Source organism: Lolium rigidum, chromosome 6 (genome assembly GCF_022539505.1).
Source record: "Lolium rigidum isolate FL_2022 chromosome 6, APGP_CSIRO_Lrig_0.1, whole genome shotgun sequence".
In the NCBI taxonomy this organism is placed as follows: Eukaryota; Viridiplantae; Streptophyta; class Magnoliopsida; order Poales; family Poaceae; genus Lolium; species Lolium rigidum.
This window is the reverse complement of record NC_061513.1, coordinates 175,242,006-175,258,755: the sequence shown is the minus strand read 5'-3', so window position 1 is coordinate 175,258,755 and position 16,750 is coordinate 175,242,006. Positions and strand designations below refer to the sequence as shown.

At 46.4% G+C, this 16,750-nt stretch overlaps 1 protein-coding gene and 1 long non-coding RNA gene across 4 annotated transcripts; both read left to right on the top strand.

Moving 5' to 3' along the window:
• The first annotated feature begins 8,645 nt into the window (after positions 1-8,645).
• On the top strand, positions 8,646-12,541 carry LOC124666292 (aldehyde dehydrogenase family 2 member C4-like). Its single transcript, XM_047203637.1, has 8 exons — positions 8,646-8,807; positions 10,090-10,232; positions 10,357-10,830; positions 10,964-11,137; positions 11,253-11,390; positions 11,644-11,781; positions 11,879-11,940; positions 12,049-12,541. The coding sequence occupies exons 1-8, from the start codon at positions 8,699-8,701 to the stop codon at positions 12,320-12,322; spliced, it is 1,512 nt and encodes a 503-aa protein (XP_047059593.1). The 5' UTR covers positions 8,646-8,698; the 3' UTR covers positions 12,323-12,541.
• An 840-nt stretch (positions 12,542-13,381) lies between these two features.
• On the top strand, positions 13,382-16,460 carry LOC124666458. Of its 3 annotated transcripts, none has more exons than XR_006990902.1 (4): positions 13,382-13,513; positions 14,114-14,191; positions 15,138-15,308; positions 16,210-16,460. It is a non-coding gene; the product is annotated as an uncharacterized LOC124666458 (long non-coding RNA). The 3 variants fall into 3 exon arrangements; XR_006990903.1 differs by having other exon boundaries at positions 13,382-13,531; XR_006990901.1 differs by having other exon boundaries at positions 13,382-14,191.
• Positions 16,461-16,750: the final 290 nt, after the last annotated feature.

The following is a 16,750-nucleotide window of genomic DNA, read 5'->3' as shown; positions in this document are numbered from 1 at the left end:
CTCTAGCTTTTATGAGAGCATTTGTAATATGATGCGTGAAAGCCAAATTTATAGCACTAGCATTGGGACTTTTAGCAAGTTTTTGCAAGAACTTTATAACTTCAGAGATGTGGCAATCATCAAAATTCAAACCATTATAATCTAAAGCAATGGGATCATCATCCCCAATGTTGGAAAAAATTTCAGCGGCTTTATCGCAGGCGGTTTCGGCGGTTTTAGCGGTTTCGAGGCGAGTTTTCGCGCTTTGCATTAGAAGTGGAAACATTGCTAACACCAATTCTTTTATTAGTATGAGTAGGAGGTGCAGCAACATGTATAGCATTAGCATTACTAGTGGTGGTAATAGTCCAAACTTTAGCTGTATTCTTCTCTTTAGCTAGTTTTTCATTTTCTTCTCTATCCCACCTAGCACGCAGTTCAGCCATTAGTCTTATATTCTCATTAATTCTAACTTGAATGGCATTTGCTGTAGTAACAATTTTATTTTCAATGTCCCTATTAGGCATAACTTTCGATTTCAAAAGATCAACATCGGAGGCAAGACTATCAACTCTAGAAACAAGAATATCAATTTTATTGAGCTTTTCCTCAACGATTTGTTAAAGGCAGTTTGTGTACTAATAAATTCTTTAAGCATGGCTTCAAGTCCAGGGGTGAATTCCTATTATTGTTGTAAGAATTCCCATAAGAATTAGCATAACCGTTACCATTATTATAAGGATATGGCCTATAGTTATTACTAGAATTGTTCGATAAGCATTGTTGTTGAAATTATTATTTTTAATGAAGTTTACATCAACATGTTCTTCTTGTGCAACCAATGAAGCTAACGGAACATTATTAGGATCAACATTAGTCCTATCATTCGCAAGCATAGACATAATAGCATCAACCTTATCACTCAAGGAGGAGGATTCTTCGACGGAATTTACCTTCTTACCTTGTGGAGCTCTTTCCGTGTGCCATTCGGAGTAATTTATCATCATATCATCAAGAAGTTTTGTAGCCGCCCCCAATGTGATGGACATAAAGGTACCTCCGGCAGCTGAATCCAATAAATTCCGCGAAGAAAAATTTAGTCCTGCATAGAAGGTTTGGATGATCATCCAAGTAGTCGAGTCCATGGGTTGGGCAATTTTTAACCAGAGATTTCATTCTTTCCCAAGCTTGAGCAACATGTTCAGTATCTAATTGTTTAAAATTCATTATGCTACTCCTCAAAGATATAATTTTAGCAGGGGGATAATATCTACCAATAAAAGCATCCTTGCATTTAGTCCATGAATCAATACTATTCTTAGGCGAGAGATAGCAACCAATCTTTAGCTCTTCCTCTTAATGAGAAAGGGAACAATTTTAGTTTAATAATATCACCATCTACATCTTTATATTTTTGCATTTCACATAGTTCAACAAAATTATTGAGATGGGCAGCAGCATCATCAGAACTAACACCGAGAAAATTGATGGTTCATAACAAGATTCGATAAAGCGAGGTTTAATTTCAAAGAATTCTGCTTGTAGTAGCAGGTGGAGCAATAGGTGTGCATAAGAAATCATTATTATTTGTGGTTGTGAAGTCACACAACTTAGTATTTTCAGCGTTGGCCATTTTAGCAATAGTAAATAAAGCAAACTAGATAAAGTAAATGCAAGTAAACTAATTTTTTTGTGTTTTCAATATAGCAAACAAGATAGCAAATAAAGTAAAACTAGCAACTAATTTTTTTGTATTTTGATATAGTGCAGCAAACAAAGTAGTAAATAAAATAAAGCAAGACAAAAACAAAGTAAAGAGATTGAGAAGTGGAGACTCCCCTTGCGGCGTGTCTTGATCTCCCCGGCAACGGCGCCGAGAAAATATGCTTGATGGCGTGTATTTCACACGTTCGTTGGGCAACCCCAAGAGGAAGGTATGATGAGCACAGGCAGCAAGTTTTCCCTCGGAAAGAAACCAAGGTTTATCGAACCAGGAGGAGCCAAGAAGCACGTTGAAGGTTGATGGCGGCGAGATGTAGTGCGGCGCAACACCGGAGATTCGGCGCCAACGTGGAACCTGCACAACACAACCAAACTACTTTGCCCCAACGAAACGGTGAGGTTGTCAATCTCACCGGCTTGCCTGTAACAAAGGATTAACCGTATTGTGTGGAATATGATTGTTTGCAGAGAAAACGAGTAGAACAAGTATTGCGGTAGATTGTATTTCGAGTAAAGAGAATTGGACCGGGGTCCACGGTTCACTAGAGGTGTCTCTCCCATAAGACGAACAGCATGTTGGGTGAACAAATTACGATTGGGCAATTGACAAATAAAGAGAGCATGACAATGCACATACATATCATGATGAGTATAGTGAGATTTAATTGGGCATTACGACAAAGTACATAGACCGCCATCCAACTGCATCTATGCCTAAAAGTCCACCTTCGGGTTATCATCCGAACCCCCTCCGGTATTAAGTTGCAAAGCAACGAGACAATTGCATTAAGTATGGTGCGTAATGTAATCAACAACTACATCCTTAGACATAGCATCAATGTTTTATCCCTAGTGGCAACAGCACAACACAACCTTAGAACTTTCGTCACTCTGTCCCGGTGTCAATGCGGGCATGAACCCACTATCGAGCATAAGTACTCCCTCTTGGAGTTAAAAGCATCTACTTGGCCGGAGCATCTACTAATAACGGAGAGCATGCAAGATCATAAACAACACATAAGCATAACTTTGATAATCAACATAACAAGTATTCTCTATTCATCGGATCCCAACAAACGCAACATATAGAATTACATATAGATGATCTTGATCATGATAGGCAGCTCACAAGATCCAGACAATGATAGCACAATGGGGAGAAGACAACCATCTAGCTACTGCTATGGACCCATAGTCCGGGGGTAGACTACTCACTCATCACTCCGGAGGCGACCATGGCGGTGTAGAGTCCTCCGGGAGATGATTCCCCTCTCCCGGCGAGGGTGCCGGGAGGCGATCTCCGAGGATCCCCGAGATGGGATCGGCGGCGACGGCGTCTCGGTAATGTTTTCCGTATCGTGGCTCTCGGTGCTGGGGGTTTCGTCACGGAGGCTATTTGTAGGCGGAAGGGCAGGTCAAGAGGCGGCACGGGGGCCCACACCACGGGCCGGCGCGGCCAAGGGGGGCCGCGCCGCCCTAGGGTTTGGCGCCCTGTGGCCCCTCTTCGTCTCTCCTTCGGACTTCTGGAAGCTTCGTGAGAAAATAGGCCTCCGGGCTTTTATTTCGTCCAATTCCGAGAATATTTCTTTACTAGGATTTCTGAAACCAAAAACAGCAGAAAACAGACAAGCGGCACTTCGGCATCTTGTTAATAGGTTAGTTCCAGAAAATGCACGAATATGACATAAAGTGTGCATAAAACATGTAGATAACATCAATAATGTGGCATGGAACACAAGAAATTATCGATACGTTGGAGACGTATCACGGCCACGCTGAGCGCCGCCGTCTCCATCAAGCTTGATCAGGAGAACTACCTGCTCTGGAAGGACCAGGCTTTACTGGCTCTCTACGGCAACGATCTGTTCGGTTTCGTCGACGACTCCAACTCTGCGCCGCCAAAGCGCATCGCCGCCGCTGTCGGGAGCTCTGACCAGATCGACAATCCTGAGTATGCAGCCTGGCACAAGCAGGATCAGCAGGTCCTTAGTGGCCTGCTCACCTCCCTCACTCCTGCCGTCCTCGGCCACGTCCAACTCCTCAAGACGTCGAAGCAGGTTTGGGAGGCGCTGGATCGGACCTTCGCGTCCAGGTCCAAGGCGCAGATCGTGCAGCTTCGCACCGCGCTGGTGAAGCCGAAGAAGAGGGACATGTCGATGTCTGCTTACTTCCACCACACCAAGAAGATCGCCGACACGATGGCGACCATCGGCAACCCGCTCGGGGACGACGAGATCGTCTCCTACATCCTGGCTGGTCTGGGCGAGGACCACGAAAACTTCACCACATCGATGACCGTGATCGCCGCCAATGAAGACTTCACGCTGAGTGACCTATACGGGCATCTGACCGCGTACGAGGCGCGGACCGGCGGGCGCTCCTCCGGCGGGCACAACGACACGACCTTTCAGCACTCCGCCAACAACACCTACCGTGGCGGCGGGGGCAGAGGTTTTCAGCGTGGAGGAGGTGGCCGTGGCCATGGGGACGGAGGCCGCGGCAACGGAGGAGGCCGCTACGGCGGCGGCTACAATGGCGGCGGCTACAACGGTGGCAGCCACGGCGGAGGTCGTGGCGATGGCTCTGGGCGCGACGGCAATGCCAAGGGCGGAGGACGAGGACGTGGTGGCAACAAGTCGACGTGCCAGATTTGTGGCGTCTACGGCCACGATGCTCTGAGGTGCTAGTCGCACTTCAACCACGCCATCCAACCCGAGACCTCCAACCGCGCCGCCAACTACACCAACATCAGTGACGGCTACTCCAGCGACGCGAACTGGTACTTGGACTCCGGCGCCACCGACCACATGACGAACGACATGGAACGCCTGCACGTCCATGAAAACTAAAGAGGCAACGAGCAGATCCAAGTTGCCAATGGTATGCACATACCCATCTTACATGTTGGTGAATCTTGTTTATCCGGTTCAACTCGTAATCTTCGTTTATCCAATGTCTTGCACTCTCCTCATATCAGCAAGAATATGCTTTCTACCCATAGGCTTTCCAATGATAATGCTTGTTTTGTTGAAATTCACCCTGAATCCTTTTTTGTTAAGGACCTCAAAACGAAGGCAACCCTGCTCCGCGGTAGAGCTCCCGGCGGTCTGTACCCAGTTCCTCCATGCCATCCTCATCACCATCCACGTCTTCCGCAAGCTCATTCCATCGCCTCATCCAAGGAACTGTGGCACCGCCGGCTTGGACATCCGGCGCCACCCATTGTCCAAGCCATTCTTCAGTCGAATAAGTTAGGTCCTGTTGAGAATAAAGGAGTCCCGCATGTATGTGACGCATGCCAGCAAGCAAAGCTCCATCAGCTGCCATATGCAGCCTCTAGTCGAATTTCTACTTCCCCTTTAGAACTTGTCCATACGGATGTATGGGATCCGGCAATTAAATCTGCTGGCGGGTTTCGCTATTATGTTAGTTTTTTGGATGATTTTAGTAAATTCACATGGGTGTACTTGCTGAAACATAAATCTGATGTTGAGCATGTGTTCTACCAATTCCAAAATCGTGTTGAATTGTCCCTTGGCACCAAAATTCTTTCTGTACAATCAGATTGGGGAGGGGAGTATCAGGAACTTCACCATTACTTCCAAACCACGGGCATCACTCATCGAATCTCGTGTCCTCACACCCACCAGCAAAATGGAGCAATCGAACGCAAGCACCGTCATTTGGTCGAGACTGCCTTGGCCCTCCTAGCTCAATCATCCGCACCCCTTCGGTTTTGGGATGATGCAATCCTTACGGCATGCTACTTGATCAACCGCATGCCTAGTCGTGTTATACACAACTCAACCCCAGTAACCAAACTTTTTCGGAAGAATGTTGATTATCACTTTCTTCGAGTTTTCGGATGTGCCTGTTGGCCTAATTTGCGACCATACAACAATCGCAAACTTAGCTTTCGCTCACGCATGTGTGTGTTTTTGGGTTACAACTCCGATCATCTTGGATTTCGGTGCTTAGATCGCTCTACTGGCCGCATATATGTCTCACGTGATGTTGTCTTTGACGAACACGTGTTCCCTTTTGCCAATGACACCAACAAACCCTCCCCACCCACCGAGTCAGCCATTCTTCTCCCTGAACCGGAAACAGATGAACCTGCTTGTACTGATGCGACCAGTGCTACTGATGGTATTGCTCTGCCCTCTGTTTCAGGTCCACAACACGACGATCACGCCGCACCCCTCGACGCTCTCACCATGCATGCACCACCGGCGGGTGCTCACGTCGATCATGCGGGGGCAGCAGATGGGGGCCATGCTGGGCCGGAAGACGGAGCCCGTGACTCTCCCCCGCACACACCGCTGGTCACGGCTACAGGGTCGGCCCACCAGCCAAGCTCGCCATCCTCCTCATCTGATGCTCGTTTTACCTCTGCATCTCCCTCGCCACCGAGTTCAGCGGACGATGCTCCTCCGGTCGATCCTCCATTACATGCACGACGTCCTGTCAAGCCTATCCGATTGTTCGATGGCATTGTTCGGTATGACTTCACCAAGCGTGCATTTGCTGCTGAACCTACTTCGCATATGGATGCTCTCGGTGATCCCAAATGGAAGTCTGCTATGGACGATGAATTTCGTGCACTACAGACCAACAACACTTGGCGCCTCGTTGATCCTCCCCCTGGTCGACACATCGTGGGCTGCAAATGGGTGTTAAAGGTGAAGCAAAAGGCTGACGGCTCAGTGGATCGATACAAGGCTAGACTCGTTGCCAAAGGCTTCACTCAGCGCCAAGGCATCGACTACACCGACACGTTCTCCCCTGTTGTCAAATCCACCACTGTGAGGCTGATTTTGTCTATCGCCGTGTCCCGTGGCTGGCCTCTCCGACAAGTCGATGTCCAGAATGCTTTTCTCCACGGCGATATTCAGGAGGAGGTGTATATTTGTCAGCCGCCAGGGTATGTTGACAGTAATCACCCACAGCGAGTGTGTCGTTTGCAAAAATCACTGTATGGTTTGAAGCAGTCACCACGAGCTTGGTACTCCAAGTTGAGTTCGAAACTTCAGTCTATGGGCTTTGTTCCATCCAAGGCAGACACGTCTTTGTTTGTGTTTACAGACAAGAGAGTGATAATCTATATGCTGATATATGTAGATGACATAATCATCACTGGCTCGTCCAAGCAGGCAGTTGACGTTTTGATGAGCAAGCTGCGAGACTCGTTTGCACTGAAGGATCTTGGCAAGCTGTCATATTTTCTGGGTGTAGAAGTGACAAATATAGATGGAGGCATTGCACTGACTCAGGCAAAATATGCAGCAGATCTCCTTCGTCGGGTTAATATGCATAGGTGCAAGGAGATAGCAACTCCAATGTCTGCAACGGAAAAATTTAGCAAAACTACCGGAGTGCTGCTTGATGATAAGTCAGCTTTCAGCTATAGGAGCACAGTAGGTGCACTGCAATATCTTTGCTTGACTCGTCCAGACATTACTTTTGCAGTGAACAGAGTCTGTCAGTTTTTGGCTACTCCGACAGATGTTCATTGGTCAGCAGTAAAGCGGATATTGAGATATGTTAAGGGAACAATTAGCTTTGGATTGCATTTTCAGAAATCCTCCTCACTGAGCTGAGTGTTTACACAGACGCCGACTGGGCAGGTTGTCCAGATGATCGACGTTCAACGGGTGGCTATGCAGTATTTTATGGACCCAATTTGGTGTCATGGAGCTCAAGGAAGCAACCGACAGTAAGTCGTTCGAGTACGGAGGCAGAATATAAGGCCATTGCAAATGGAACGGCTGAAGTTACTTGGTTGCAATCAGTTCTCAGAGAACTGAGAACTGGGAGTGTTTCAAATGCAAGCACAAACCTTGTGGTGTGATAATCTCGGAGCTACGTTCTTGACAGCAAATCCGATGTTCCATGCTCGAACGAAGCATATAGAAATCGATTTTCACTTTGTGCGAGAAAAGGTGTCAGCAGGGCACTGAAGGTTCGATTCATTTCCTCTTCGTGATCAGCTAGCAGACATTTTCACAAAGGCTTTAAGTCGAGATGCTTTTGATCGTCTGAAGTATGAGCTGTGCCTGGCTAGCACTCGTTTGGATCGAGAGGGACTGTTAAACGATGAGGTTAGTTCAGGATATGGTGCGATCCTAACGAAAGCTAACCAGCCTTGTGTTACACGAAATAGATGGATAGATAACCATTGAAGGTTGTTGTATACCGTGTAATCTTAACCATTGTAACCCTAACCTCATGAGGTACTATAAATATACATTGACAAGCCGGTGCAAAGACACGGCACAAACCAATCTCTTCTCTCTGTATCGTTGTTTTATATGTACAGCCATGGCGCACCTGTATTTGCCGTGCCACGGGTACCAACGATACCTGTGGCGCACTTTTTTCTGGTACCTCACGGTTAAGGGTGGGTGGACCTGCTAACCAGGCCAACGAATAGGTTTGGCACACCACTTTTGCAAGTGCACCACGGCTAGGGCAGATAGGGGTGGCCACATGCCCATGCGCCACCGCTAAGTACTCTTGGTGCACCACTCTGTTGATGCGCCATGGGTAGTACATCTATATATATACATATATGTATATCTGTTTTTCTAATAGTGTGTTATGTATGTTTTGGCCGAACTTGCACATATAAAACCTGGAGTGTTTAAATGTGAATGTGGCAGATTCCCCCGGTAAAAAAGATTTTGAATGTGACAGATTAAATAGTTGATCAGTCCATGAAATACATCACCATCTATTAGTTAGAACGAGATGCAACATCAACTAGCTAACACATACTCCCTCCAAAAAAAAAAAAAACTAACTGACAGAGATACAACGTGGAGGAGAGGGAGACTTTGACAATTCCAAATAGTGCTTCTTCTCCAGGCTGTAGCTAAGAGCCAAAGCCCTCTCTATATAAGAAACCCATGGTCTCCAAGACTGTATCTCTGATATAGGAAACAGGCGGAGCCAAAGCTAATTAAGGTTGTGTTGCTAAGTTGACACACATATCGCAATGGGGAGCAACGAGGGCAGCGGTGGCGAGGGAAAGCAGACGGTGGTGGTGCCTGAGATCAAGTTCACCAAGCTCTTCATCAACGGCGAGTTCGTGGACGCCGCCTCGGGTACGTTATGATTAATATGCTTATACTGGTTCCAGCTACGCGCCAATTTTTCTATGAAAGATCGAGAGTCGAGAAGCTATGCGCCAATTTTCCTACGGTAGAATCAAAGAAGCTAATAATCTATGCGCCAATTTTTCTATGAGAGATCGAGAAGCTAGGCGCCAATTTGGAGTCCCACATAGACGCTAGCTTCCCCTTTGTCGTCTTCGCAAACACATCTTGTTTTGGTAGTTATAATATTATACCCAACATGTAGCGATGTTAGTTTAGCAATCACTACGTTCGTAAAGAAGAGTGCTTAAATCAATAAATCCACACATCAGTTCTCTTTGTCCATTCAAGCCTGTAGTTGCTCTGCTTGAGAAGCCATGCAGGGGCTACTGGCTAGCATCATTCATAGGTTACTTTGTGACCTTGTGCCGGATTCAAAATGGATTTTAGCTTGGCTCGCCGCCTGCCGCTTTGGAGGACCGACTTCAAAGAACCAGTGTGACTACTCCAGCCAAAAGAGCTAGAAACATCTTCTCCTCAAAGTAAGGCAAGAAGGGGGGAAAATATGAAATAGCATTCCTCCTTCTCCTGCCTTGTAGCTCCACGATACCGTGACCCCACGGTGAGGGAGGACGTGTTAGTTGACTTTCCAGAAAAAAAATCTCATTGATCGATAATAGTATGGACCAACTTGCTGCATATTCTTTGCATCAAGCCCACAAGTTTACAAGATTGATTGTGAGGTGTAATTAAGCTAGCCGGGAGACCCAAGTAGGAACTGGGAACCAGTCGAACCACATACGTACTGATGTTGCTTTTTGTGAAATATCTGCTTCATCGATCAATGGACGGAACTTGAGCTGTAGTACTTGTCTGTCTCACGTCCATGACCATGACATTCAGATTCGGCTAGAGAAGCTGTACACGTTATGCCGTTGCTTACGGAATTATTGCAACATCGCCAGTGATGTTGCATATGCTACTTACCAGTCGATGTCGACGACTCGTGGGTGCTTAACCGTACTTATTTAGATGAGACACCCACATGTACTTGTGCTGATGTGATTGCAAACAGATAAAGGAATACGCACGCCGCTAGTTCTTCATCAACCTAAAACTAACATAATTTTCGGTCACCTAATTTAAACATGTGCAATTGCACATCCACATGTAATTGCGGATCCAATCTAACGGAAACTAACTTAATTACTTCTCGAACGACCTAAATCTAGCAAAAGGGAAGGAATAATTATGGATACAAATTGTTTTCTTTGCTGATTCCATTTGACAGGCAAGACTTTCGAGACGAGGGACCCTCGAACAGGCGACGTGCTAGCCGATATCGCGGAGGCGGACAAAGCAGACGTGGACCTGGCCGTCGCGGCAGCCAGGGAGGCCTTCGAGCATGGCCCGTGGCCCCGCATGTCAGGATACGTACGTATAATCCGCCGCGCCTTGACCCAGTCAACTCACTCGCCGTAGAAGTGGGATTTGATTGTTTGACAATGTGACTGACAACGTCATCGTCGTCGTGGCCGGCGTGCATCCATGAATGCAGGCGAGGGGCAGGGCCATGAGCAAGCTAGCCGACCTGGTGGAGCAGCACATCGAGGAGCTGGCGCAGCTGGACGGCGCCGACGCCGGGAAGCTGCTGCTGCTGGGCAAGATCATCGACATCCCCCACGCGGTGCAGATGCTGCGCTACTACGCCGGCGCTGCGGACAAGATCCACGGCGAGACCCTGCGCGTGTCCGGCAAGTACCAGGGGCACACCCTCAAGGAGCCCGTCGGCGTCGTCGGCGTCATCATCCCCTGGAACTTCCCCAGCCTCATGTTCTTTCTCAAGATCAGCCCGGCCCTTGCCGCTGGATGCACCGTCCTTGTCAAGCCAGCCGAGCAGACCCCACTTTCGGCGCTCTTCTACGCTAACCTCGCAAAGGAGGCCGGTATTCCGGATGGAGTGATCAACGTCGTGCCAGGTTTCGGCCCGACCGCCGGCGCCGCCATTGCCTCCCACATGGACATCGACAGCGTAAGTTCTACATTTGACCTGCAATTTGGTCAGAATTTTCACTCACAACATGTGCCGTACTGTCATGTGTCTTGTGGACTTGTGGTTCTAGATATAGTTCCTCATGACAAATATATACTACCGTACGTATCAGGTTGCCTTCACTGGCTCTGGCGAAGTCGGCCGCCTCGTCATGGAGGCATCTGCACGGAGCAACCTGAAGACGGTCTCACTTGAGCTCGGCGGCAAGTGTCCGCTGATAATCTTCGACGACGCCGACGTGGACATGGCGGTCGAGCTCTCAAGGCTCGCCATCTTCTTCAACAAGGTAAAGCATTACATTTTCTTTACCGAGCGCAGCATCACCAATGTTCAGAAAGTAAGCAATTCCACTGAGTAGCAGACTGACATGTGTAAGCTGATATCTGAATCTAAAATTCCAGGGAGAGGTTTGCGTCGCCGGGTCTCGTGTTTATGTTCAGGAAGGGATCTACGACGAGTTCGTCAAGAAGGCCGTCGTGGCAGCACAGAACTGGAAAGTTGGAGATCCCTTCGATGTCGCCACCAACATGGGTCCCCAGGTAAACCATGTCTGCCCTGTCACCAATTCCGTAAAATTCCGTCAAAACTAGACGAGTTCATGGCGGGAGAGAAAGTGGTAAAATTCCGTAAAATTCTTTCTGGACTAGCTGTTCTGTTTTGTAGTTGGTCTGTAACTGGTACTGGAACTTTTTCTTTCTCTTCTATGATCAATGAAAGCAGCATGTCTGCCTTTCGTAAAGAAAAAAGAAAGTGGTAAATATTTAATTCGTTGGTTATTTTCCTTGGATCTAGGTTGACAAGGTCCAGTTCGAGAGGGTCCTAAAGTACATTGATATTGGCAAGAGCGAGGGGGCGACTCTTCTCACCGGCGGCAAACCAACCGGCGACAAAGGATACTACATTGAGCCTACCATATTTGCAGATGTCAAGGTAACTTCTATTGTACCATTACTGAACAAAACAAGCTCTGCACATCATGTTGTTCCCTGCATCAACGCACAGTGGCACTAAAATGTGTTATCTACAGGAGGACATGAAGATCGCGCAAGATGAGATCTTTGGCCCTGTGATGTCCCTCATGAAGTTCAAGTGCGTCAAACTTTTCACGAACGTCATTTGAAGAAAATTACCTTTGTTTTGGAATTATTAACTGCGAGTCTCAGACCAAGTGCCATCATTAACCTTGTGTGTCTCCAGGACGGTCGATGAGGCGATAGAGAAGGCCAACTGCACCAAGTACGGACTGGCCGCCGGGATCATCACCAAGGATCTGAACATCGCCAACAAGGTATCGAGGTCGGTGCGCGCCGGGACCGTGTGGGTGAACTGCTACTTTGCCTTCGACCCCGAGGCGCCCTTCGGCGGGTACAAGATGAGCGGGTTCGGCCGGGACCAGGGGATGATGGCCATGGACAAGTACATGCAGGTCAAGAGCGTGATCACCGCAGTCCCTGACTCGCCTTGGTATTAGACAAGGCACTGCAAAGGTTCTACTTTCTGTGCACTGTATAGGCCTGATGATTCGTTGGTGCTTGTGTATAAGAGTCCTTGCTTTGTGCCTGGTTTGTTGGATGTGTGCCAGTTTGTTGGAGCCGTGTGATGGTGAAAGTGATTTTCGTCCGATCTTTCGCTATGTATTTGACATTGGATGTTGTAACATCATCGTTCTGAAATTGATCTTGGCCCCTAATTACTAACCGAGAGCTAAAGGGGGTTCCAACATCTCTAACAAAGCCCTCACTTAAGAACATGCTTTCTTCCTTCCATATTGATACAAAACCCACACAATACAACTACCCAAATGCTAAAAAGTGCTTGGATGCTATCTGTCCAACCGAGCACTCGATTATGAACCGTCCGATGCGTCCTAGACGATATGATCGTGCACCGCCTCCCGACCGAAACCATCTGGCTCCGACGAAAGTCAAAAAATCTCACCTGTGTACGTGGTGCAGAGCCCCCTTCTCTCTCCTTGAGCCGTTCCCCATTTCTCTGTCTCGCGGTAGGACTAGGGTTTCGTCGGCGGCAATTTCGTCGCCGGAGAAGGGGTGGGTGCGACGGAGCAGGCGTTCAGCTCGTCGGCGGAGCGCGTGCTGGAGGAAGGCTTTCTCGTTGACGAACCCACACGCACGAACCCCACCCCACGTCGTTCCCCATGATCTCCCCATGTTGCTCCCGGCCGGCCGCGCGCCGCAGCCCTGTGCCCCGCGCCCCCGTGGGCTTCCTTCGCCGCCACGCTACGTGGGTGTCCGCCGCGGCGTCCCAGTGCGTTTCCGCTCCCGGCGCGTCCCACTGCGTTTCCTCTGGCTGGCGGCGCGTCATAGCTCCGTGTGACACGCTCCCGTGGGCTTCCTTCGCCGCCGAGTCCCAGTGCGTTTCCGCCGCCGTGACCCTGGGATCTGCGTCAATTGAGCTCATGGGATTCTCTTGCTCTGCTCCTCTTTTCCTGGTGTTCCTGTGGGCTGTGGCCGATTCGAGCCTTCTACTCCTTTGCCGCTTGCGGCCGATCTTTGCCTTCTACTTCCCGGCTGCTTTTCCTTCCCCAACTCTTATTCTCATCGGTGATTGGCTCTAGTACGTCACAGCCATGGCTCAGTTTGAGGTTCCGATCTCAGTGAAATGGATATGGTCGATTGATGTGGTGCTCTGCTACTACAATATGGTATAATAGTACTACTTGGTAACTTCACCTCTTCACCAACTGCTGTCCCTTTGGATAATTTTGTTTGCCATATATTGTAGCTGAATTCTTGGTACACCAACCGATCTACTGCATACACCTTTGCTATGAAACAAGTGTGAATCTGAACTTGCTATGACTGATGGCTGCCCCTTCATTGGATGAATGCATATCCAAACTTTTTGCTATTTAACCCTTTGTGATTATGAACTTGAGAAATAGAGGCAAGGCTCGATCCCAAGTTACATCAATTTCCCAACATTGTTGTAGCTGGAATTACTAGTTGTATACCTTATTGGTGCTAAGTTGCATACTCATTGTTTGCTAAGTTGCATACCTCATATGTGAAGTTAAGCAGATAAAAGTTTTTAGTTGCATATTAATCTTTGTTCCTCGTGTTTTCTCTTCTCCAATTGGGATCCATGTTGTACCAATGAGATTCTTTTTTTATGAATGTAAATGTTTAATGGTGATCCTGTTTTCCTCATACCAAAACTTAGTTTCTTATTTGAAATGTTGAGTGAATATGTTTCTAGAATAGTAAATCTATATCAAAATTTATAGCATATGTTCTATGTGCAGCTGATAAGGCTCTAAGAGATGCAAAGGTGCTGCCTTCGGGAGATGACAAGAAGGAACGAATGGTACTAGTTTCATTTGGTGGGTGCTATTTTCCTTTTTGCGTTGTATCTTTGAGCTGTTGGATTTGGCTAGAGATTTATCAGGGTGTTCCAATTGGCGGGAGAATTAGAAGTATCACAGACATTTTAGATGCATCACAGATGCTTAAGTCGTTTTCATCGATACAATTAATTGGGCAATTAATTTGGCTTTATGAACATGTTTAAATTATTTCCTGAATAAAAGCTATGCCAACATGTTTAAGTTGCTTTCATGTCTACAATTAAGTTGGCTACTGAACATGATTAAGTTGGTTTCAATCATACAACTGTTTTCCATATATCTGTCAACATGCTTAAGTTGCTTTCATATATACATTTAAGTTCCTTCTGAACATGCTTAAGTTGGTTTCCTTCATACAACTCTTTTTCTATTCTTTGTTGATGTGGTAAAATTGGTTTCATGGATACAGTTAATTTGGCTACTAAACACGCTTAAGTTTGTTTCCTCACTAACAACTATTTTTTCAAGCTCTGTCAACATGCTTAAGTTGCTTTCATGTCTACAATTAAGTTGGCTACTGAACATGCTTAAGTTGGTTTCCTCCATACGACTATTTTTTCATATATTTGTCATAATGCTTAAGTTACCTTCATGTATATATTTAAGTTCGCTTCTGATCATGCTTAAGTTGGTTTCCTTCATACAACTTTTTTTCCTAATGTTTGTTGACGTGGTAAAGTTGGTTCGACGGATACAATTAATTTGGATACTAAACATGCATAAGTTGGCTACCTGGATACAGCTGAATGTGTATTCCATAGTTTCCTTCATACAAGTTGGGTTCTTCAATTTTCCTTTTTTTCACTTTCGTGTGTATTCCATCACGCCACCCCACCCGTAGTTGATTAAGTTAAGTTATCTAACATGCTTAAGTTGATTATATTTATTGGGTTAACTGAGTCTGCTTCTTCCTTTCCGGCAGCACACTATAATGAATAACGAGAATGACAGGCGTTCCCGACTGCGGTTACCACAAGTTGCTGGAGCAGCCAGTAACTCAGCCCAAACAGATGTTCCTGGCGCATTTAGGAAGACTACCGTTGCCCCAACTACAAATTTGGCACCAAAAACTGCTCCTGCACGACCCTTTAAGGTGGTATTTTGGTATTGTACTTTCGCTTTTACCTGTCTAATTCTAATTCAACTAGTAAGTACTACATGCTGAATAAGCAATCCAAACAAACAAAAATGTTAGTTTATCTTACAGTTATAACAAGGTATCTACATTTTGTAGCAATGCAATTTAATGTTTTGATCTGCCATGCAACTAATTTCAAACTTTTCCTTCTCTGGTCACTTGAAAATGGTTTTCATTGTTGAATAATGGGAGACACCTAAATTGCAATCTGATCTAATGTATGTTGCAAGTTCATACTAACCAAGTTGGTTCCAAGGAAGCATAAGTTGCATCTTACCTCTTAAAATAATTTGGCTACTAAAATTATGCAAGTTGAATTCACTACTACCATACTTAAGTTGTTTCACTACCATGCTTAAGATGCCTCAAAATAACACCCAACTTGGATTCAGCAGCATGCTCAAGTGGAGCAGTGTATACCCCGAGTTGAATTAATTAGCATAATAAGTTGTTTCCAGAAATATACTTAAGTTAGCTCAGTAAACACCCAAGTTGATTTAAGAATCTTGCTAAAGTTGGATTTTGACAGCACCCTAGGTGTTTTCCCATCATTTGTAGTAAAATGTAAAAGTTTAGATACATATGCAAGTCCTGGTTTTGAGTATGTTATTCACATTAGATATTCCCAAAGATAACATTAACATCAGAGATCAGAGTTGAGTCAATTAATTTGGATCGGAAGGAGTATGTTTTAATGTAGGTTGCAGAGTCACACTAAGCAAGTTGTTTTTCCCAAGGAAGCCTAAGTTGCTTTTTTACTTCTCTAAAAAAAAATCTTTCTATGCAGAACATTTTCTTTTATAGGAACATGGAGAGGAGGATAACAGGCTTTACTTTTGGAATTCTTTTTCTCCAGGATAGCGTATATTGGAGTTGCAGCTTCTTCAGACAATTCCGGAGATCCTAGGAGATCTGAAGGAGGAAGAAGAGCTTGAATTATTCTTGCAGGAAGCATCCGGACGAGAGGGATGGTGAGGCAGAGGGGGTGGTTGGGGTGCAGTACCCGTCTAGGGTGGTAGATAAAGACGTGGTCCTCTTATGTTTTTGCACCGTCAGTGCTAAACTGTTTTGTTTGGACATGAGGTGGTCTATCCCTAGCTTTTTTCCGATCGAGTGTTGGGGCCGAACAACCTAGCACTCAGAAGGTAGGCCGGACAAATGAGCACCCTGATGCTAGGTTTGGCAAACTGGCACCCGGGTGCTGGGTCGAGCAAACCAGCACCGGATGCTGCCTAGCCACGTCCATACAACTATGAGATCTCCGATGGGGCAAACAGCACAATCAAACCCAAGAGGAAAAACAAGTGAAAGAAAAGAAACTAATACTAATAGAGCCAGATCGACAAAAAGCGATGATGACGCGCAATCGTTGTGCCCTTCAGAAAAGTCCCATCACA

What these genes read in the sequence shown, in the direction of transcription:
- LOC124666292 (XM_047203637.1), top strand. Translation starts at nt 8,699, where the DNA reads ATGGGGAGCAACGAGGGCAGCGGTGGCGAGGGAAAGCAGACGGTGGTG. An exon ending in TCGCCATCTTCTTCAACAAG is followed by an intron (nt 11,138 to 11,252) that starts GTAAAGCATTAC and finishes CTAAAATTCCAG; the next exon opens with GGAGAGGTTTGCGTCGCCGG. An exon ending in CCATATTTGCAGATGTCAAG is followed by an intron (nt 11,782 to 11,878) that starts GTAACTTCTATT and finishes TGTTATCTACAG; the next exon opens with GAGGACATGAAGATCGCGCA.